Source organism: Tenrec ecaudatus, chromosome 7 (genome assembly GCF_050624435.1).
Source record: "Tenrec ecaudatus isolate mTenEca1 chromosome 7, mTenEca1.hap1, whole genome shotgun sequence".
Classification (NCBI taxonomy): domain Eukaryota; kingdom Metazoa; phylum Chordata; class Mammalia; order Afrosoricida; family Tenrecidae; genus Tenrec; species Tenrec ecaudatus.
The window spans coordinates 21758002-21782990 of record NC_134536.1 but is presented as its reverse complement, the minus strand read 5'-3'; the positions used below and the strand labels follow the sequence as shown (position 1 = coordinate 21782990).

Genomic DNA, 24989 nt, shown 5'->3' with positions numbered 1-24989 from the left:
TGGTAGCTACATCGGGCAGCATATTTATGCGATGTATCCTAAAATTTGCCCTTTTGTTCCTTGATGACTTTCATAGTTTTAGGTTTTGCATTTAGGTGTCTGATCTCTCGTGAGTTAATTTGCATAAATGGTGAGAGATAGCCCTGTTTTACTTTTCTGCAAATGGTTATGTACTTTCTCCAGCATCATTTGTTAAGTAGACTACCTCTCCTCCATTTAATATATTCTAGCCTTTTGCCAGAGATCTGCTGTCCATACGTGGAGAGCTTTATTACTGTTCCATTCAGATCTGATTTTTAAAATTCTGTCTTTTGGCATTTCTGTTTCTGAAGAAAAGTCGCATTGTTTCCTTCTGTCCAGAGTTAATATTTCATTTGCTACCTTCTGTGATGCCATTCACTTTCTTTTTTGAAAAGAACTTAAATTTTAAAAATTCCTTCTCCAGTTACCTTAGATGTTGTCATATATTAAACACTTGATTTCCTATGGCATGCAAACTTTACGACTCATACAATAGCATTCTGTGTCGCAGCAAGTCCCCGGCTGTAGTTAACAATAAGCACAGCAGCTTGATGCACGATATGACAAGAATCAAGACAGGTCTTGTGTCATAGTGAGCATTGTCCCTGAAAGGGGAGGTTCCACGAAATATTATTCACTCTGACTCAGAGATGTCATGAAAGCTATCTTATTGTGACACAAAGGAAACAATACTTTGTTCCATTATTTAAGTTATACTCTGTGTAAAATAAATATTAGTTATTAGGTCAACGTAAAAATAATTTTAAAATATTCGTGGCATCCAAGGGATTAGACTGTGTAGTAGAGACACTGTACCTAGGGATTTGAAAAAATATTTTTAAATTAAATCTATTTACTACATATACGAGAAACAATGCAAAACCAAAAACTGTCATGATAAAATACTAATTGTATTTCAATTATCAGAGAACTCCAAGTAAGATAATATTTGTATAACCTTATTGCTACAGAAATACTTGTTGAAACGTGAGACTTTTGCATCTGAAAGTAGTGATATATATGGACCAAATAGTCTCAGGAATACACAGGGGAAGTTTTATCCTGTCCTATGAGTCAGAATAAATGAGTTGACTTCAGAATGGAGGAAAGAGATTCTAAATGAAAGGCAATATTCATCCCTTTCAAAGCTATACGGAAGACTTTCTGCAGCTACTTCCTCTGAAGTGGGCATCTGAGTTCCTCTTTGTTGTCTGTTCTTAATCTGGTAGCTTCGCTGCAACCTGTTCACTGGGGGCGACCCTGATGACATTGGAAATACCAGTGACATAGCTCCAGCAGAATAGCAACGCACAAGCTACCACACACAGTAAGACAAGCTGACAGACAAGTGGTGGTATTGGGTTAGCAACCTGTGATATGTAGATGGCACAACCTTGCTTGCAGACAGTGAAACAAATTTGAAGCACTTGCTGATGAAGACCAGGGATTGCAACCTTCAGTATGGATTGCAACTCAAAGTAAAGAGACCCAAAGTCCTTATAACTGGACCAATGGTTAGCATCCGGACAAATGGAGAAAAGATGGAAGTTGTCAAGGATTTTGTCTTGCTTAATCCACAGTTGATGCTGGTGGAAGCAGTAGTAAAGAGATCAAACAATGTATTCATTAGGCAGATCTGCTGTATAAGACTTCTTTAGAGTGTTGAAAATCTGGGAGATTACTTTGAAAACTAAGGTGTGCTCTTTTCAGTCACCTCACATATATGAGGATACTCCCCCACCAAAAAAAAACCCAAAAAACCCTCCCCTGAACAGACCTTTCATAGTATGCATTTTTCCTGCTAGGCGAGCATCCAGCCACTTGTGTTGAGTTAGTGCACCCAGCGACGTCACCCGGGAAGGTTCTCTCTGATCACAGTGAACGTTCGTTTTTTGTGGTGGCTGATTTGAGAGAACAACGTGCAGCTGTGAACTTGTGTTTCCTGCTCAGGAAAAATGCCGCAGAAACTGTTGTGATGAGCACAGCCGACAAGAGCAGCAGTATAAGAAAAACTCAAGTGTACAAGTAGTTTTCTCATTTCAAAAAAGGTGAAATGTTGATTGATGGCAAACGTTATGGACATCTGTCAACTCCCAAACTAATGACAATGTCTGACAAAAATCTGTACACTTTTGCTCCAAGACTGATGACGGACTATTGAAGAGATGGGGAAGTTACCTGGACTATATTGGAGCTCAGTTCAGTGAATTTTAACGGAAGATTTAGGAATGAGATGGGTCGCTGCAAAATTTGTGCCTCGGGTTCTGACCGACCAGGAAAGAGAGCATCAAGTGGAAATGGTCCTTTGAAAGAACACCTCAAGTGAGTCCGAAATTTTCCCCAGGTAATTATAGATGAGGAGACCTGGTGCTATTCTTATGACCGCAAAAGCAAACATCAATCAAGCCAGTGGAAGAGGCCATTGTCACTCGCTCAAAAAAATCTTGTCAAGGTAAATCAAAGATCAAGATGATGCTCATTTATTTTTGTTTTGTTTTTTTATGTGAGGGGGATAGTGCCTTTAGAGTTCATCCCGTCAGATCAGACTGTTAACCAAGCTTTCTATTTAGAGGTTCTGAAAAGATTGCTTAACAGTGTGCAACAAAAAGGCCTGATTTGTGACAGACAGAGGACTGGTTTTGCCACCACGACAATGCACCTGCTCACACAGCCACCTCAGTGTGACAGTTTTGGGCAAAAATCAGCATTCTTCTCTTGCCCCATACACCTTTCATCTGACCTTGCTCTGTGCTACTTCTTTTTGATTCCCTGAATGAAGAGGGACATGAAAGGACAGCAATTTGACGTCATAGAAGAGGTGAAGAAAAAAAAAAGGGAGATGCTGTCAGCCAGGCACAGAAGAGTTTGAAAAATGTTTCCAAGTATGCAATCACAGATTTGACAAATGTGTTAAGTGAAATGGAGAGTACTTTGAAAGGGATAGGGTTGTTTTGTAAAAAAATAAAATAAATAGCTTTGGAAAAAATTCTGTTTTCGGGGGGAATACCCCTCATATGTGAGAGTTAGATATTGAATAAGGAAGACTGAAGAAGAGTTGATGCACTTGAATTATGGTGCCAGGGAAGATTATTGGAATAAGGACAAACAGGTCTGCCTTGAAAGAAGTACAACCAGGATGCTCATCAGCTCATGAGACTTCACCTTCCATCTTTTGGATATAGTATCCGAAGAGACCAGTCCCTGAGAAGGACATCATGCTTGGTAAAGCAGAGGGGCAATGAAAGAGAAGACGGTGCCCGGCAAGAAGGTTGACACGGTTGCTGGAGCAGTGGGCTCAAACTTTAAAGCAATTGTGACGTGGCGCAGGACCCGACAGTTTTCCTTTTGTTGTCACTATGAGTCGGAACCAACTTCATGACACACAATCGCAACAACAACATCAATTCTTCAATTCAGCACTGTTTGGTGTGTGCTTAATGTATTGGAAGGAATGCTGGTGGTGCAGTGTGTTGAGTATTTAGGCTGCTAACTCTCCAGCAGCTCCTGGGAGTATAGGAGACAGTCTGCTTCCAAATAGTTACAGCCTTGGGAACCCTAGGGCGCCATTCTACTCTGTCCTTTAGAATCATTATTGAGTTGACAGCAGTGGGTAAATCATCCTGCGCTCCATATTAGACCCTGGAATTGTCTTGGATAAAGCATGCACACACACACACACACACACACACTCACTTTCTTATGCATATGCACTTTTTCTCGCCTTCTCACCTTTCTAAAAATCTGTGCAAATAAATACATAAAACAACACACCAAATAAAGCAGCGGTTCTGAACCTGTGGGTCACAACCCTTTCACCGGGGTCACCCGATTGCTAATCGTAGCAAAATTACAGTTATGATGTAGCAACAAAAATAATTTTATGGTTGGGGGTCGTCACAACATAAGGAACTGTATCAAAGGGTCACAGCATTAGGAAGTTTGAGAACCACTGAAATAAAAAATAAATCTAATATGACTTCTCTGCTTGAAACCTCCCTCCCACAAAGAAGCAAACAGCAATTCTGTGGACATAAACGCAGATGAAAGCAAGAGATGACACAAAGGCTGCCAGTCCGTATTCGGCAGAGATGCGTGAGGAATTACAACATAATAGTAGGGAAAAAGGGCTGCAGCCTGATGGATGAGCTCATATTTAATGATACTGCACTTGGGAGGTGCCAACATTCCCCAGAGAGCCCTGGCAGAAGCTGGATTATATATTTTGAGTAAAAGCCAATGTGACACTCATCAATCACCTACTGTGTGTTCTTGGTCACTAATCATAAGTATGCTTTCGATACACAGAGACACTTTGGCATAGTCCCTTCTCAGGAGGAGCCTGCTGTCCATTTGATGAACTTGTCTGCTCGGTAAATGGTACTCTGGAGTAAGAAGCAATTAAAGGCACATCATGAGACTCAAAGGGCGAGGGTGTCATTCAAGGGTAGGGTGACAAAGCCTCGCACCTGAGGGGTGGCTGTGGAGATATACAAGCTAAGTCCCACATTACAGATATTATATGGCAAAAGAGCACGCACTAGGTGGCTGCAGGAAGGAAAAGCAACAAACTCCATTTCAGTATCCCCGTGCGTATTAAGGTGTAATCTTACCACCTAGTTCTTCCATCAGTCCAGAGTTCATTTTAAATGCTTTCTATGTGCCAGTGGGTCACAGGATATATCTCCGGACAGAGTCATCTTGTATACATACATTTATTTTGTTTTACTATCTTTTGCATTTGTTTATAGTATTATTATTTGACAGGCAGAGGAAAAGAGAAAACATATAGTATTTTGTGGTGACTCTTGTTGTTATTGTTGTTGTTGTTGTTGCTAGACCCTCAAATGAGTCCCTTGCACTTAAGGGAACCCTGTGCCCAAAGGAATGAAACCCTGGTAGATCATATGCCATCCCCACGGTCAGTTGTTAATCAGATTACATCTTACATAATATGCATTGTGTATGCAATTATATATGTATTACAAATCTTATGTATTACGAAGCATAGGATCTTCATTGGCAAATTTTAGGAAGTAGATAACCAGGCATTTCTTTCCAACCCAACTTCGTCTGGAGGCTCTACTGAAACTGTTTTGCTTAGAAAAAGTTTTGGCAATGAGCAATGTTATTTGTCCTATTTAGGACAAGAATGCTATCCATTTTAGAATTCAAGTATTCTCACACCGTGTAGAAAATCGACCATTGCGATGCAAATCTCTGGTGACTATAATCAAGAGAGGTGAGACCATTTCAAAAAGACTTAAATTTACTCTAATTTCTACATATAAGTGGAAGTGAAAGATGAAAAGAAAACCTTTTGCATTTTCTGAAAATGTTTGTAATTTTATCTTTTCACAAACTCGTAAGCAGTGGTCTGCAAAGAGGTAGGTTTATATTTGGCTGGAGCTTGTATGATTTTAAGGTTGGCAACATTTACAGTTTATTTTATGACTCCCCATATTGGAATATCTGATCATTTTTAATGTGCTAGAAAGGAACTTCTGCTCCTAGCAATGAGGAAATGACAGGGTCAAGCCTTTACCTTCTGCTATAGAGAGTGATGTTGAATTAAAGAGCAGGATTTTGACTCTACAGGAAAAAAATGATCAGAGTGAGGCCTAAAAATGCCCAGATTTTTTTCTCTTGGAGTCAACTTCCCGATTAAAGTTCAGGGAGAGAAAATGCAAATAAAGTCTTGTTAGGTGGAGAAGACATAGATCTGAATTTGGAAATTCCAAAGCAGCTAGAATTTGAAGGGAAGAGTAAAGTGGGGGGAAATGTAATGAAGAAAAATGTTTCAAGAATTAGTTCTAGTATCCTTTAAGTTTTTGACTGGCTGCCACATGTACACAGATGGATACGGAGTCCAAGATTGGAAGAAGAGAACAACCACTACACGACTGGATGTTAAACTATCTCGAGCGTTTGCACAGAGCCAGGAATTACTTCTGTGTCCACCAGCCACAGTAGAGCGATCTTGTTGAGTCCACAGGAAATCAGTAGGGAGCCCAGAAGCCTCATCCCTTAATATTAAGGCCCAACTATTTTTATAGCAAGGCTACACTAGACTTTTCCTAAAATATTAAACATGAGTTTGTAAATGAGAAAATTTATTTTCAAATAAACTGCTCACCCAAACAGAAGTTAAAACTTCTAAAAGATACACACACACACACACACACACACACACACACGAGAGTATTCCAGAAGTGTTGCTACATAATTATAAAAACCTATACTTTTTTAAGATCTCAAAATGTAAAGCATTGTTTTTCAACATCTTCTCCTGTACACATATGAAATTTTCATCTCTAACCCTTTCCAAAAAATTCTGCACTTCCACTCACATGACTGGGGGCTTCTAGGAACTTCAATGGTCATCTTCTTGGGGCTTGAATTATGTAACTCTTAATGTTCTATGAGGTGTGGGAACAAAAGCAGTCTGAAGGAGCCTGGGACTCTAGGGTTGACTGGGCAAGGCTTCCCAATGACAGTTTCATAGGTCAGTCCTTCTTACACTTGAAGAATGAATGCAAGCATTGTATTAATGGAAAAATATATACAAGGGGGTATCCCCCCCAAAAGGAATCATTTTCAAAGATATGTATTTAATATTTTTTATAAAACAATCTTATCATTTTCAAATACTCTCCATTACACTTAATACATTTTTCAAATCTGTGATTAAATCATTGGAAACATTTTTCAAACTCATCTGTTTGGATGGCTGAGAGTACCTCCCTCATTTTTTTCTTCACCTCTTTCAAATCTGCAAATCACTGTCCTTTCATGTGCTTCATTCACAGAAGCAAAAAAAAAAAAGTAGCACAGAGCGAGGTCAGGTGAGTAAGGTGTCTGGGGCTTAAGAGGAATGCTGTTTATTGCCCCAAACTGTCACACTGAGATGGCTGTGTGAGTAGGTGCATTGCTGTGGTGTCAAAACAAGTTTACCACACCTCAGGCCTTTTTTTTGTCACACTGTTATGCAGTCTTTCCAGAACCTCAAAATAGAAAGCTTGATTAACAGCCTGACCTGGTGGAATGAACTCCAAATGCACTATCCCCTCATATAAAAAGCAAATGAGCATCATCATCATCTTTGATTTAACTTGACAAGATTTTCTTGGATGAGGTGACAATGGCATCTTCTACTGGCTTGATTGATGTTTGGTTTCAAGGTCATAAGAATAGCACCATGACTTATCACCAGTAATGACCTTGGGAAAAAGTCTGGGTCACTTTGGAGCTGTTCTTTCAAAGCACAGCATGTTTCCACTCGATGCTCTTTTTCCGGGTCACTCAGAGCCCCATGCACAAATTTTGCAGCGACCCTTCTCATTCCCAAATCTTCTGTTAAAATTCACTGAACTGAGCTCCAAGATAGTCCAGAGAATGGCCCCATCTCTTCAATGGTTTGTCGTAGGTCTTCGAGCAAAAGTGCACACATTTTGTTGACATTTTCATCCTTTTGGGAAGTTGACGGACATCCAGAATGAGGTTTGTCATAATTTTACATTTCTCCTTTTTTGAAATGATACAATCACTCTGACATTTCACCATTTTTGGAAATGAACAAACTACTCATACACTTGAGTTTTTCCTCTAGCACTGCTCTTGTCAGCTGTGTTCAACATCCTAACAGCACCCGTGGCATTTTTCCTGAGCAGGAAATATAATTTAATAGCTGCACACTGTTCTCTTAAATCGTCCATCACAGAAAACAAAGTTCAAGTGAAACGGATTTTATGAAAGAATTCACTGTGACCAGAGAGAACCTTCCCAGGTGACACCACCAGATGCATTGACTCAGAACGAGTTGCTGGATGCTCACCTAGCAGGAAAAATGTGTACTATGAAAGGTATACCCAGCAGAGTGTTTTCTGGGTTTATTTTGGGAGGGGTACTCCTTCATATATATCTATGCTTTAGCACAACATTCTGGCAATTTCTCATAAGGGAAGTTTTCAATTTTATGAAAACTTAAAAAAAAACAATCTACCATGTAATCTTGTGTCCATTGGTAAAATATTAAGAGTCCCTGTTTGGAATTTTAACCCCACTCCCCTCCCCACTCAAAAACAAATAAGGGAGGGAAGGAGAGGAAAAAACGAAAAGGACAGAATTATTAGAGCCAGGAGAGTACTATTGTGATGAGTTTCATGGGATAACTGACGCCTCAGAACTGAAGGAGAGGTGCAGGTGAGAAGCAGTCCGGGAAGAAGTACTGGCAGAAATGTTTCATTTGTAATGAAAAATATTAACTCCAGACCACGGAGCTCAAAAACATTTGAAGAAAAAAAACACAAAGAAAACATTATTGAATTCAAGAAAATAAACAATACTAAAGAGAAAATTTTTATATCAGATTATAAAATACATGTTATAGAGGGACAAATAGGAGTTATAGCAGACCTCTAATTGTCACACATGATACATACAATTAATGTCTATGAATTGCACACTGAGGAATATTGAAATTATAAATATTTTGTTACAAACATTTATCATATAAGAAAGATTTAAAATGTTTTCATTTGTGAAAATTTATGTAAAAGAAGTGACATTTTAAAAGTATTACAAAGAAGGAGAGAGAAAATAACACATAAAACAAAAACCTTCAGCTTGGAAAAGAATGTCATCTTTAAAATACTGAAAGGAAAAAGAAACAAGATACAAACAGTTCACCTACCTTCAAGACCAAATGAAAACAGTGTGAAAAATTGAAGTCAAGTTAAGGTATGTCTCAAACAAATAAAAGATAAAGGAAGTTATTCTCTGGCAGAATTAAAATAAATGGTGAAGAAATTTCTTTAGACAGAGGTAAATTGTATCAGATAAAAAATCCAACTTCTACAAAAGACTGAAGAAAGGCAGAAATAATGTGTTGTGGACATGAGTTTTAGTGTATATAAATACAAAATTTTTTTATTTAAAATTTTCCCAAAGATAATTGGCTGTTTAAAGTATTGTGGGGGCTGTAAAGTATATATAATAAAATACATTAGGGCAGTGACATAATGGATGGGGTAAATGGGAGAACATTGCAGATAGGTTCTCATAATAGATTTAAAAGAATTTTAATACTATTTAAATCCAGACTTTTATACGTTCCTGGTGCATTTTAACATAGACTGTTATAAAGTGATGGTTTATATAGCCCTAGAGCAGCCACTAAAACAATAAATCAAAGATCTTTAGCTTTTGACCCACTACTGGTGATGACAGAAAAACCCCAAAGAAACAGAATCAGGGTAACGAGGAGGAAAAACAAATGGGATAGACTTTTAAAAACAAAACCAAAAGACTAACGGGATGATAGATTGTAAATTCCAACCACACTAATGATTACATTAAATATAAATGTATTAATACTTTAATTATGGAAAGAAATTGTCAACCTGGAGATAAAAGCAGGAACAAACTAGGGGCTGACAAAAAAATGCACTTTCAATACAATGTGCCGTGCTGTTTGGTTTTGTGTGCGGAAATCTGAAAGTGCTTACTAAGCAGATTGAAAAGGGGATCATTTTAAAGGACTCAAAGGATGCGCAACTCTCGGTCACGCTAGACGAATTGTTTTCTTCCCCCCATTGACATGATCTTCTGAATTCACTAAAGCTAGTCAGACAAGGTCAATAATTGTTTACACTCCCAAGCTACCCATCTGTTTTTATGTGCATAAGTTGCTCTTGAATGAAACTGTTCATAATGTATACTCTCATAATTGTAACAAAGTGTCCTAATTCCTCAAGTTTTCTGAATTAATGTGGTTTTATTACCTAGAAGAAAAATTCATAAATCTTGCTGTCCTGAGAGTAATGAATAAATATTCATAGGAAGAAAGAAAAATTGAACTGTTTCCTTTTTATCACTGTTAGAATATGTAATCATTTCATTTCATAAATAAGTGAGTATGGAGAAGCCTGCAAACCCAGAATGAAATGAACTGATGTCCACATGTAAACGCCGAAGGAATCGGGCTTTTTAACCAGGCAATCTTATTAATGGTTCTCAGCAGATCGAATATTTGTCAAAAGAAATTTGTTTTGGTCATTGCCTGAAAACCAATCCTCATCTGAAATGATGAGAAAACCTTTCTTGGGAAAGCCTTTTTAAGCCCTCAAAACGCTCTTCCGTTGCAGGTCATCCGCAAAGGGGAAGTGAGCTGCTGCTGGATCTGCACGACCTGCAAGGAGAACGAGTACGTGCAGGATGAGTTCACCTGCAAAGCGTGTGACTTGGGCTGGTGGCCCAACGCAGACTTGACAGGTAAGGGCTGCCTCACTTGCACCTCTTTCCCTGCTTACCAGTGCGGCCATCCCTACCCTGAGAGCATGTGATTTGCTCATGCCTTTTGATGTTCATTTATTGAGTACTTCTTAATTCTCCATGTGTTAAAGAGTAGCACTCCTGTCTTTTAGACTGACCGAGTCCATGGACTCCCGATCCTATGCTTGGTTTGCAGGAAATCATCAGAGGGCATGGTGGTGGTGGTCGTGATTGCTGTTGGGTGCCATATGGTTGGTCGCCATTCAAAGCAATGCTATGTACAACGGAATGTAACCCTGTCTGCTCGCGCACCATCTTCACAATTGTCATGTGTGAGCCCATTTTGAAGCCACTGCATCAACCCACCGTGTCTAGGGCCTTCCTCATCTTCGCTGCCCCTCTGACAAGCAGGGTGTCTTTCCCCGGGCGCCGCTCTCTCCTGGTGACACGTCCAGAGTGTGTGAGATGAACCCTTGCCCTCTTTGCCTCTGAAGATCATTCTGGTTGCACTTCTCCCAAGACACATTTGTCTGTTCTTTTGGCAGTTTATGGGACACTCAATATTCTTCACCAGTGCCATGATTCAAATACATCAATTCTCTGGTCTTCCTTTAGAGAGTGTAGCATTCTTGATTATTAGGATCTTTTTATTTAAAAACCTTGTTTCCAAATAAGTATTTACAAAGAAATTACATGCTTATGCAAACATATTTAAAATGACTGGGTAAATAAATCTCTGTTCACATAATTAGCATCATACTTAATAATTAAGAGTACCTTGAAATACATTAATCTGATTAGGAAAAAAAAAGCTAAAATGAGTGTCAGAATGTTTTCACCAATCATCTAGAACTAAGGCCTTTTAATGAAAGGAAATTAGATCAGAATATTTTTGAAAGTACAAACTGTAACTCATTCATTTTTTTATTCCCCAGCTAGGGTTTGTACTCAATTTTTAATATGTATAAAAATTACCTAAGAATTACCCACCTCCAGAAACTCCTTGTTGGTATCTCTAGAGGGGGACCCAGCAGACAACGATTAGTCCTGGTGTCCACATCGAGAAACTATCCTGGATCTCATTCTAGTGCCTTAAACAAAATAGATGCTTAATGTTAGTTAAACTGAGACAATAAGAGGGAAGGGACCTATCCAGCTCAACCTGATTACTGAATACAGAAACCACAATGACAATTAAAGGTCTTCTGCCCATAGTCTTATGATTGAAGTAAAGTCTTTCCAACCTTCTGGAGTCTCAAACCTGTCCTTCCACACATTCTTTGTCTCATTGAATCTTATCCTCTGATTTGATGTACTCTCTGCTGACCTTATTTGAGTAAGCCGGTCTCCTCTTGTGTTTTAGAACTGGGGCTGACTTAATAGTCATTCCTCTCTGCAAATAGATGGAGACCCAAGCTGACCAAAGAAAAGGCTCAGGCATAAAACCAAACTCTTTCTCAAACTGATCTTAGAAGTCTGAAGTCATGTGGTTTTGACACATGAAAGTATTTCACCTATCTACCTTCTTCAGGTTTTCTCAGATGCCTTATGCTCACTGCTTTGTTATTCCTTTTCATCAAATGTTGTCTCATATGCAGAAGGGATCATCTATCCCATTGAAAACATTATTAAAACAATAAAATATTTAATATGATATTATGCAATAAAGATGTCAGGGAGTTGAACTGAGCTGAGAGACCTAAGCTACCAGGTGTCTGAAATAGCTGCTTAAGACAAATCAAAATGAAAGTAAGAGTCAAGTCTTTAATAATAATAATCAACCAATAATCAATACAAGTACAAGCAAGAACTCAAACCCTGAACTAGCATAGGCTCCCTCTTGGGCTATGTTTCTCCAGTGGTAGGGCCAGGTGAGGGTTAGGGGACCAGCACAGATGTAGAAGCTATCTCACTACCGAGGAAGCCAAACAAAAGCACGTGCAGTTTATGGACCTCAGGACAGGCAAGCGGTGAGCTGGTGTAAAGAACTGAGGACTGTATCAAAGTGGGGAAAAGGTGTCTTCAAAGGTCCCTAGCTTACTCCTATTTTGTCTGGGAAGGAGGATTCAGCAGAGGCAGTTGGGGAAGTCCTCTGCCAGAATGTCTTTTATAAAGATGCCTCCATATTGAGGTCCCTGATTTTATTGTAGTAATTCCTCAATAGTGTAAAACATAACTACATAAAGCCGGTAAAGGGGACCTGAGTCCTGGATTGATTCCTCTCATCTTTTTCAATGGCTGCATTAAATTTGATTCGGATTAGCTTTTCCATGCTGCTTCCCTGGTAAAGCCTTTGCAATTGCCCATGATTAAGCCCGAAATATAACAAATGGGTTTTTGTGGATGGTTTACCAGGAGCTGGACTCCTTAGAAGAACACCAAGTCATATATTTTGTTTCCTGGAAGTCTTTTATTTATCAAATAATCATCACCAATAATTACAACTCCATCTCTGCAGCATAAGATCTCTTTAAAGTGAAAAAGGCAAGATGTCACTTGAAAGACTAAGGGGCACCTGACCCAAGTGGTAGTGTTTTCCATTGAGTCCTATAAGATAACAATCAATAGAGAAGAATTATGGTGTTGGCCAAGATATTAAATATGCCACGGACTGCCAGACAAACCTGTTTCAGAAGAAGAACAGACAGAAGCTTCTTAGAAACGAGGATGGAGCAACTTCACGTTAATGTACTTTGCACATGATCTCAGAAGGGACTAGTCACCAAAAATCGTCAGCAGAAAAAGAGGAAAACAAACAATGAAGTGGCTGACACCGTGGTTGCAACCATGGGCTCAGGCATAGCAGTAATTGTGGGGATGGCATAGTCCTTACTAGGCAGTGATCCGCTCTGCTGTGCATAAAGTCACCGTGAGTTAGACTGACTCAACAGCATCTAACCATGAAAACGAGATCGCTCCCTTGACTATAAGTCAATGGAGCTCAATGCCATTGTGTTCTGAAGATTTAATATGCTATTGTCTAGCATTGTGCAAAGTCTTTTTTTATCATTTAGCAATGAACAATCAGTCGCTCTTATATCACAATATCTGGACTCTTTTGCAAATTGTTTGGACAGAATATATAAATCCTAGCTATGTATTGATGTTATAATCCTATTGTTTCTATATTCCTTTCTATTTCTTATATGAAAAGACCGTAAGATCACATTTGCCATTTACTTGATACCATGTCAGACAGAGAGCAAGCATGCAATACATAGCAATGTGTTGTTGGCTGTTGCCATGGTAATGGTAGGTGTGGAAAGGGGAAAACCATAGGAACAGAACACCTAAAATCATTAGATAGATTCAGAAGAATAAATTCATTACCCATAAGTGAGTGCTCTGTTTCCATGTGCACAAGTTTTGACTGAATCTTGGTGAAAATAAGACATCCTTCTTCTTTGAAAAATGGTATGTCTAACTGAAAATACAGTTTGTTAAAAAGCACTTTAAAGTAATTGTATGAAATGATGACTTTTTGCATCTGATGTGAAGATTCTGACATGAATGAAAGACTTGGCTCATATGTGAATTTTGTAGTTTTATTAGAACATATTGTATTTTGGCTAGAAAAAAAGTGGTATATTTGTTAAGGAAGTCCTTTTGGAGAAATTTCTTCTCATGACAACCAATATTTTAATTCGACTTTTAACTGTTTCCACCTCATTTCTATAATTATTCATAAATAGAGACCTCTTGTACCATCAATATAAGCTTAGGGTCCTTTAACGATGCATGGGGCCAATTACATTTAATTCAATAGTACTCAGTTCTTAAGATACGCCAAATAATATTAGAAGATTCTCCAAAGAGACCGACTGCACTAAGTGCTCTCAGGTGAAAATAGAGAAACTAAGTTACAGCAATTGATTCACTCACGTATTGCCTTTGGGTCAGTTCTTCACATAATGGCCCTACAGGACAGCAGAGAATGGCCCCTCCGGGTGTCCGAGACTAACTCCTCACGGGTGCCAGTCTCCTCTCCCTCCCAAGGAGCGTCGGATGGCTTTGGGACTCCTACATTGTCAAAATTAGCTAATCTTAACGATCACCTCTCAATTCCAACAGTTGCTGTAATTTCTCAAACTACTACCTACGCTTTTATCCAATCCCATGGTTTATGCATCGAACCTGCATCGGGTCAGATTTTCCCGTGAGAGACTGGGGCTAGGCACGCGAATAACTCTCAGCTCTCCAGGCCTGAGAAGAAACCCAAACCCATGTGTGGCTGGCTATCAATGTCATCATAAGGAGCCTTGGTATTGTACACAGTTAAGTACTGGACGGCCAATCAAATGGCTGGTGACTCCGACCTACTAAGCAGTTCCATGAGAGAGAGGGACTGGGCGACCTGCTTCTCCAAATGTTGTCCTACTGGGTGCGATGGAGGCAAACTCGACACACAGTGGCCTCGTGTACTGTAGCAGAACCGCCCACAGGGTTTTCTCAGTTGTAATCTTTGTGGCAGCAAAGTACCGGGTGTTTCTTCTTGCCCTCACCTCCCCTCCCGCTTCCCCGAGCTGTTTCAGACCATCTTCGTTTCCATTTGCAGTCAAGCACTTGACCATTGAATACTGGAGCTTCTTCCCATAAAGACTCCAGCCAGGCAAGCTTCATGGCCCAGTTGCACCCTGCCACATGGGGTGAGCTATGGTTTGGAATAGACTCCAGGGTGCCTAAGGACATTTCACCTCTAATGTCAATGCAGCTCCAACATGCAGTATGAATACACATGCCATTGCCCCCGTCCCTCAGTTGTGGTTATTGCATTATATGGTATTCAGTGGGTTTCTTCGTATGACAAGCGCCTGCTGAGCCAGAAGAAATCCTAAATAGACCTGGTGAATACTTAAGTTAAGGAATTTCACCTGGCTCATTGCACCGATCTGAGGAAGACCACTGTGACACCAAGCTGAAGCTCAAGTTGCTCACGCTTATGGATCTCCAGAGTGCTCAGGGTCTCCTCTCAGAATATACGTATTCCTCTGAAGTCGTTGTAGGGAGACAGGCATACTGATAGTGGTGGCGGTCGGCTTTACCTAGGAGTCGTCTAATTAATGTTCCTACAAGGACAAAAAAGTTAACCTTGTTTCTTGATTTGTCTGCTGGAACACCTGGCTTCCCCATTGGGGGTTGGGGTGGGATATACAATTTTCACAAGACATAAACGTTATTATGGAGTTGAAGGTATGTTATTTGGGGCTACTGTCATGAGAAACTCCCATTACGGTCCAATAATACTTATTTCCCCTCTGTAGCATAAGGACATGTTTCCTTATTTGAGTATTGTGCCATTCACCACCGAGTCAATGCCAACTTAGCTACCTTATAGGACAGGTTGAACTGCCTCTGTGAGTTTCTGAGAACATAACTCTTTACAGAAGTAAAAAGTTTTGCTCTTTCTCCCATGGAGCAGCTGGTGGTTTTGAACTTCTGACCTTGCAGTTAGCTCAATGCATAACCACTGTGCCACCAGGCCCCTCTATATTGCACAGAATTCTTTTCTGGCTAGTTTTCTAGTGTTCTGTGATAGCTCGAGGAGTGTGACTGGATGCCTGTCTTTGACCCATATTAAAAGGCTTCAGCGTTATGATGTGACATCTAATGTTCAAACTTGGAGCTTCTGCCTCGGGCTACCTCAAAGTCAGTATTTATTGCTCAGATCCTGCTCTTTCAGTACAAAATCAAAGTATGTCTACTTATGAGTAAGAGCCCTAAATAACTTGCCCCAGAATGTCTCTGGTCTCTCGTTGCTGATCTCCCTTTCACTGAACTACAGCATGTGGCTTTTTAATAAAAGTCCTAAGTATTTTCAATTTAGAATTCTTTCAGTTATCTGAACTCTGGAGATTTTTGCATATACAAAGATGATTACTTGGGGAAAGTGGTGTAGCACACCCTTATATTTCTCAGATTGATTCTACTAACAATAGCTTCATGTAACGGATTTTTTATTAGAATAATAATGTCTCTAATAAAATCTAGGTTTAGACAAATTATTACTGCCCTTAGCGGTATTTTGAAGACTAAATTGGATTTATATAAGAGTAAAATCAGTAAAGAAGAAAAGTATAAATGAACATTTATATAACAAGAAGAGTCACCAGCTTGGTGTAGTCATCAGTTTGCTCCAGGGTTCTCTGTATGCTGAACAAATGTGCCTGAGCTAAGCCATGGTATTTGAAATAGCCTCTTATGCATATGAAAATTGGACATTGAAGAAAGAATACCTAAAAAGAATTGATGCATTTGAGATGTGATACTGAAGAATATTGGAAGTATCATGGAAACCTAAAAGGACAAACCTATCTATCTTAGAAGAAGTAGTACCACCAGAGTGCTCCTTGTAGCCAAGGATAACAAGACTTCACCTCACAATTTCAGACATGTTGTCAGTGAGGTCAGTTCCCGGAGGACACCATGCGTGGTGACGCAGAGGAGCAGGGGAACAGAGGAAGGCCTGAGGAGTTGGACTGGCACAGTGGCTGCAACAAGGGCATGGATCAACTGCAAGGATGGGAATGGGTACAGGAACAATCACCAGGGTGGGGAAAGGCCAGGCAGTGTTTCAGTCTGTTGGGCATAAGGTCTCTAGGGGTCAGAACAGATTCAATGGCACTTAACAACAGGGTGCTTGGATTAAAGGACATTTCCAATGGCCTTCGTCTGTAGGCTGTCTGCAGAACATCAGTTTAGCTTCCCTAAAAGGTAGCGCTCACAGTAGAATAAAGGCTTCTTTCCTTTTTCCAGAGGATTAGGAGTGATGAAGGCAGACTTATAGAGTTAAAAATTTAAACAAATGTTTCTATAAAATATTGGGTAGACAAAATGAAATATTCCACCTGGAAATTCAGTATCTAATGTTATTTTATCCATTGTGGGCACTATGACCTTTAAAAAGAGGAATGTTCCAACATGTACAGAGAATAAACACGACAGTCTTTAAGCTAATAGATAATCTATGTTACTGTGGATGTAGCTACCGAATCAAAACCAAACTCATGTGCATTGAGTCAATGCTGACTCACAGTGTCCCCTGTGAGTTTCTGAAACTGTACTGTTTATAGGAGTAGAAAGCCCAGTCTTTCTCCCATGGAGCTGCTGATCATTTAGAACTGCCAACCATGCGGACTGCCGCCCAACCTGTAACCACTGCTCCACTAGAGCCCCTGTAGTTGGATGCCATTTAATTGGTTCTGACTCATAGTGATCCTATGTATAACAACAAAATCCTGCCTAGTCCTGAGCCATTCTTTCTCATGATTGCTATATTTGAGCTGTTGTTGAAGCTACTGAGTCAATCTACCGCATTGGAGATCTTCTTCTCTTTTGCTTGCCACTACTTTACCATATGTTATGTCCTTCTGCGGGGACTGGTCTCTCCCGTTAACACATCTCAAGTGCATGATATGTCGTTTTACCATCTCCCTTCTAAAGAGCATACCGGCTAGATTTCTTCAAAGACAGATTTGTTTATAATTCTAGCAATCTGTGGTATACTTCTCATTCTTTGCCAACACCATAATTCAAAGACATCAATTTTGCTTTGGCCTTACTAATTTATTCTCTAACTTTTGCATGCATATGAGTTGATCAGAAATAGAGAGAGGCAGTTGTATAAAATCCCCTTTAAGAGTTGTAAAATATTCCTTTTTAGATACTCAAAGGGTCCTTTCCCAATGTTGTTTTCCAAACCTCATCTTTCCAATTATTTCAGATTAATTACAGATGATGCAGCAAATGGCTAGATCCTCTGCTCTCCTTAAACAAGACAGAAAGAAAGAAGGAAAGACAGACAGACCTTGGGAGGGTCATACAGGTCTAGCCAGTATTCGCCAGTGTTTGTTTTGTGGTTGCAGGGATTCAGAACTTGATGGCTCCTACAGAGAATGTCCTAAAATTGTAACCTTATCAGGCTTTTGTTTTGTGACAACTTCGTTTCAAGCAGAGTAAGCTGTTTCATGAAGGTTTTATTTTCCATCAACGTTCATTGGAGATTTTCTTGTATTACCAGATAGATGTTCTGGTTTTATTGGATATTGTTGGAATCTAACAACATGATCATCCTGATGTTTTGTCTGTTTTTAATTTTATTTTAGAATTATTTTGCCAAATTATATGTATATATATATATATATATATGATATGATAGTTGAATTTCTTCATGAATTTTCTATTATTATTATTCTTTTAAATGAAACCATTATATAAAGACTTCAATCGGGGCAGTCTGTTTAGTATAATGGGCTTTTAAATATTTATTATATTTATAAAGTATTTTATTGCATCTATCATTTCTGTAGTACTTCCCTTATTTGGGATACCAATCTTTATGGAAGCAACTCTTTTAGGTAACAACAAGACATGGAGTACTTTATATTATTGTTTATTTATAAATAGTATCTAAGGACATCTAAAACATATTTTTCCTGTAGCAATATATAAATGTTATTCTGAAATCATTCCACTTTTTTCTTTATGTAGATATCCAGGTATTTTAGCAATTTGATATGCCAAAAAGAGGGTTATAATTCAATAATTAGAGAAAATTAGATTGTGGTAAAATATTGAGTTTTACAAAACTTACTGGATTCTTCATTGCATCTGAAGTTAACAGATTCCTTTTTAATTTTATTTTAAGACCCAGAGCAAGACAATATTAAGCCAGGAGTAATTGTAATCTGAACATAAATACTTCTTAGATGTCATAAGCCTAAATCTGAGATTCTTTTCTTCATTAACTATTATAGAGTTGTTGGGTCATGATAAACTTTACATCCCTTGATAGGAACATGAAAAAGGAAAAGGAGCAATGATTCATGATTAGTTAACTACAGTTTAGAAATAGAGTGTTTATTGTTAGTGATAGCGGTTTGTTGTACATGGTAACAGTAAGTTTAAAGACCTAGTGTAAAATCTGACGTTGTTTTGATTAACTTAACTTCTGCTTGTAGTTTCCTTTCAGCAAGGAAGAAATGGAAGAGTTGTCTTTAATAGGAAAATTAGTTATTTATTACTATGTATCCCAAATTTTGGAAGCTTACAACAACCTACATTTGTGAACTTGCAATTACTGCGTGTCAGGAATTTGGGCCCAATTTATTTCACTTTCCTATTGTTTTTCACAAGGCTGCAATTGAAGTGACTAATCTAAAGGCTTGGTTAGGAAATGCTCCACTTTCAAGTCCACTTCATACGATTGTTTGAACGAGATGGTTCGTAAAGGTTCTCCGAGTAAATATTTCATGTTTGCTGGATGTTGGCTGAGACTGTGCTTGTTGTTTGGTGTTGTTTTTGACCTTGTGGACTTTGCCAGCATGACATCTTGCTTCATCAGATTCAGCCAAAGAAGGTCTGCTAGCAGAATGTTATGCAATCACACTCTTGCACAACCAAATCATGGAAGGAGCAGCCGATCCATGTTGCTACACTGCACTGAAAAGAAGCAAGTTACAGATTCTGCTCATGCTTAAGGGAGTGAGGCAGGGGGAGATTAGACAAAAATGTGAATGGCAGGAGGTTTCAATCACTTGGGGACCACCTCAGAAGCTCTCTATCACAAGGAGGAATGAATCTTTAATTTGCCATGTTGAGTGAATGCACTTAGAACATGGTGTCACGTTTTCATGGCTATCTATCATCTTGCTACAGATAAAGAAGGATTTGGGATACTCTGTGTTGCTAGGTACATCGAGGTGGTCCTGGCTCCTAGGGACCATACATACAACAGAAGAAAAACTTCTCGGTCCTGGGCCATCCACACAATTGTTTTCTTTGCGCACACTGCTGCAGCCACTGTGTCACTACATCTTGTCCAGGTCTTCTTTGTCGCACGTCCTCTACTAAGCATAATGTCCTTTTCTGGGGACTGGAAACATGCTCAACGTATGTGAGATGAAGTCATGGCCTTGCTTACGGAACATTCTGTCTTTAGTTCTTTGAAGACTGTTTTGTGTATGGTTTTGGCAGTCCTGGGTACTTTAAATACTCATTGCCACATCATAGTTCAAATATATGGATGCTTTTGGGGAAACCTATGTACATATGAAAATCTATATGTTCCCTACTGTAAATAATATTCTTATCTATATGGAGTCTGTACATATATTATAGTTATCCCCACTTCTAGAGTAGCTATAATTTGAACATGTGTAGGAACTGAAGGACATTTTTTTCTAGAAATAGGTTTTCCTATTGAATTTGTATAAGAAAATAAGTATTCTTTCTAATAACAGTCTCAATTTATCACTGATCAACTGAGATACAAGACTGTTAGAAATTTCTACTACTTTAGTGGGTTTCCTTAAACCAAGGTATCTGATACCCTAATACTATTCATAAATGCACCCGCATGCAACTGCAGCTACAATATTTCCTTTGGGAGTTTAGAGGAAGCTAAAGGGAATGTTGGGTGCCTGGAGCTTCCACGGAGTTAAATTACTCTAGAGATTTTGCATAATTTCTCTCTATATTTGAAATGTGGTGCATTATTTGTTTAAATTGCTTTTCCATTCATAGTAGTTACAGGTTCTTTTATCTATAGCCTCAGACATCACAGCAAACAGAAACCTTTCAGTTATATTTCCTGTTGTTGTTGTTTCTACCATTGGTTTCCATCTAGCTGGTCCCCACTCATAGGTAGGCTACATACAACAGAATGAAACCAAAACACTCCCCAATCCTGTGCCATCTTTCCTTACACGCCTTGCTATGTGTGAGCTCATTATTGCAGTCACTATGGTAGTCCATCTCATCGAGAGTCTTCCTCGCTTGCTGACCTTCGACTCTACCAAGCATGGTGGCTGTGTCTAGGGGCTGGTCTCCCCTGGTAACATGTCTAAAGTACCTAAGAAGAAGCGCCCCCATTCTCGCTTCTCACTTGTTTTACCTAAAAAGCTTTGCATTGATTTATAGTTAACTTACTCTTTAAGTGTAGTTAGAATTTTTAAGATACATATTGGTTATTTTTAATATTGGAAATGGTATATTTTTATTATTGTTTTATTTTATAATTAGGTGTGAACCATTTATGGCAAAAGTGAATTTGGCATTTTCGTGCCAGTTGTTGATTCTTCTCCCATAATATTTTAAAATGTCCTTAATCATCCTTAGATATTTATTTAGTTTACAACTTTGAATATTCATTCATTGTTCCTTAAAAGAAACACTCAGGTTTCCTTATTTGGTGCTTTTTCTAATTTTTTACTTCCAATTGTGCATAGCTGGGTTATATAAATCTTTTTTACTCCACCGACTACTTCAAAGTATTTTCCTCCAGGAGAGGCTAATGATTAATTGAATTAATTAGTACAAATCATCTGTAATACAGAACAATAAGCATCTAATGAGAGTCATGAATTCTGTAGGAAATATTTTGCCTATATTCCTGAAGTTTGGAGAAAATCATCAGTTATTTCTTTTACCTTCATTCTCAACTAAGGTTTTCATTTCATTTTTGAAAATCTGACTGTGTTCCAATAATTTTGCAATATCATCTTTTCTCAGGAACATTCAGGACTGATGGGAATTCAATTATAAATTCAGGAAGAAAGAGATAAATGCAAAGAAGGTAGTATTTACAAGTCTACAAAGGCCCAAGGAAAGACTATATTGAAACTTGAAATGTATTCTGCAATTTCATTATGACAAGTAAAGAAATTGCCTCTTGGCTAGCTTGTGTTTTGTCTCCTAATTTTTCAAGAGTGCCTCTTAAATATTTAATTATTTTAAATTATTGAATTGACCATGTCAGAAATCTCACTGGCAAAATAGTTATTATTATTTATATATGGTACATTAACATACATAAATCTGTCTATATACTAATACATAGATATGTTTCATATTTGTGTACAGATCAACATACACACATATTTTTAAGAACTGGCAAAATTACAATGGTCTTTACAAGGAATATGTCAAACTAAATAAATGATATGTTGAACTAAGTAAATGATAAAATAAAATCTAAGATGACATACTAGAATTTTACAAGAACAACGACCTATTCGCTGCTAAATAACATTTTTTAAAAAATACAAATGGCAACTGTACACAGTGCCCTTTCCAAATTGAATACCCAGGAATTAAATGAACTACCTTTATGGAAAGAAAGAATGGAGACGATCAATATCGTCAGCCAATGGAAGGCCCAAGACTGTCTACAGAATAGAATACCTATTTCTCATATTAGATTCACATTAGAGCTGAAGCAAATGAACACAGGCCACAATACCCAAACAAAGTATGATCTTGATTGTACCCCACCAGAATTAAGGAACTCTCTCAGAATACTTTTGACTCATTGGACAGGCTTGACTCAAGACCAGATGAGTTGGGGGCAACATCAAGAACACCATACACAAAGAATACAAGAAGTTCTTGAACACTCAGAAATAAAGTCAAAATGGATGTCAGAGTTGACTCTGAAACTTGGTTTTTAACAGAGAGTAGCCAAAGCATATGAAAGAAACAACCCAGTTCTCAAATGCAGATTTCAAAAACAAAATAAAAGTATTATAATAAGATGTGAAAACAGTTGGATTTAGAAAGCCAAAAGGCAAGTACCTGGTGATTTTTTAAGCTGAAAGAACAGAGGAAGCTATTCAAGCTTTACATTAAAGAATGAATACACTGCTAACGAAAAAGTTTGTCATGTGACGTCACCAGCCACTCGGTGCAAAGAGATGTAACAGTCTGCTTTCACACGGGTCGCAACCTTGGAAACTCTGGCGGGGGGAGGGGGCGGGGGGGGGGGAGTCATTCTGTTTTGTTCCATAGAGTGGCTTTGAGGATCAATGTGATGAGGTGGATTTTTAGGGAACAAAATATTGAAAGTTGCATGAGCATCCAAAGGTGATAGAAGGAATACACAGAAACATTGCAACAAAATATAATTTGTTGACATGCAGCCATTTGAAGAAGTGGCATACTATATCAAGAATCAATCGTATTGAAGGAAGAAAATCACTCTACACTGAAGATACTGGTGGGGAAAAGGCTTCAGGAACTGATGAAATACCAACTGAGACTTCATCCAGTCAATGTAGTGCTGGAGATGTTCAGTCTGTGCCGAGAAACGTGGGCTCAGCTATCTGCCCACTAACTGGACGCTAGCTGATGGGTGCACTCTCCACGAAAGGCAATCTACCAGAATCCATAAGTTATTACACCATGTTATGAAAATCACAGGCAAGCGAAATTTTGCTGAAATTAAGTAAACATTGATTGCAATGGTACATTGACAGCAAGGGCCAGAAATTCATGTCATTTTCAAAAGAGGAGGTGAAAGAAGGAATTGTGAATATCATTGGATCTTGACTAAAAACCAAGGATATCAGACAGATGTTTATCTGTGTTTTATTGGTTACACAAAGGCATCTGACAGTGTGGACCACAATAAATTGTGGATTACATGGTGAGGAATGCGAATTCTAGAGCAATGCATTGTGTTCATGAGAAACCTGTACATACATCAAAAGGTGCTCATTCAAAACAGAAGAGGATGGTGTATGTTTTAAAATCAACAAGTGTGCATATAAGTTTATTTTATTTGTCTATTTATTTTTAAAAATCATTTTATTGGGGGCTCACACAACTCCCACACTCCATCCATCCATCCATTGTGTCAACCACATTTGTATAATTGTTGCCATCATCATTTTCAAACCATTTTCTTTCTACTTGAGCCCTTGGTATCAGCTTCTGATTTGCCCCCTCCCTCCCTCATAAACCCTTGATAATTTATAAATTATTATTTTTTCATGTCTTACACCGTTGTCTCTCTTCATGCCCTTTTCTGTTGTCCACCTCCCTGGGAAGAGGGTTATAGGCAGATCAGTTAATCTGTACACTGAGCAAATAATCTAAGACACTGGGCTGTATAAAGAGGAATTTAGTGTTCGGATTGGAGGAAGATCCATTTACAACCAGTGATAAGCAGATAACAGAACCTTGCTTACTGAAAATGAAAAGAACTTGAATCACTAAATAATGCAGATAAAATACTATGTTTTTCAAAATGGTTTACAACTCGACATAAAGACAGTAAAAATCCTCATATATGGTTCAATAAGTGATATAATGGGGGGAGGAGAAGCGAAGGTAGAAGCTTTGAAGGATTGCATTTTATTTAGATCCAGTCAATAGCAATGAAAGCTGAGGTCAAAAAACCAAAGGACATTAGGCAAATCTGGCACAAAAGTGTTAAAAAGTAAAGATATTTTTAAGATCTAAGGAGCGCCTGGCAAACCATAATATTTTCAATTGCTTCATGTACATATGATAGCTGGACATTGAATAGAGGAACCCATTTGAAAAACCCTGCCATCGTGGTTATTTCAGCTCATAGAGACCCTATCTGTGATTTTGAGGTTGTAAATGTTTGCAGGAGTAGATAGTTTTGTCTTTCTCCTTCAGAGCAGCTGGTGTGTCTTAATTGCTGATCTTGCAGTTACCAGACAAATGCTTACTGGACAGTTCTAGGATGTATGCCTTTGAATTAGGGTGTTGGAGAAGAATATTGAATATACCTGATTGCCACAAACTTGTCTTAGAGAAAATACAACCAGAATGCTATTGAGAAGTAAGAATTTAGAGATGTTGTTCCATGTACTTTGGACAGGCTGTCATGTGGGACTAGTCCCTGGAGATGGATATCATACCTAATAGAGGGTCATTTGAACAGAGGAAAATCT

At 38.5% G+C, this 24989-nt stretch overlaps 1 protein-coding gene across 2 annotated transcripts in view; it reads left to right on the top strand.

The window, feature by feature from the left end:
* GRM1 (glutamate metabotropic receptor 1) overlaps positions 1 to 24989 on the top strand; it is a 461245-nt gene that overhangs the window by 380673 nt on the left and 55583 nt on the right. For both annotated transcript variants that reach the window (XM_075553889.1, XM_075553891.1), the window contains exon 6: positions 10164 to 10290. In XM_075553889.1, the coding sequence (XP_075410004.1) occupies positions 10164 to 10290 (127 nt within the window). The remainder of the gene's footprint in view (positions 1 to 10163; positions 10291 to 24989) is intronic.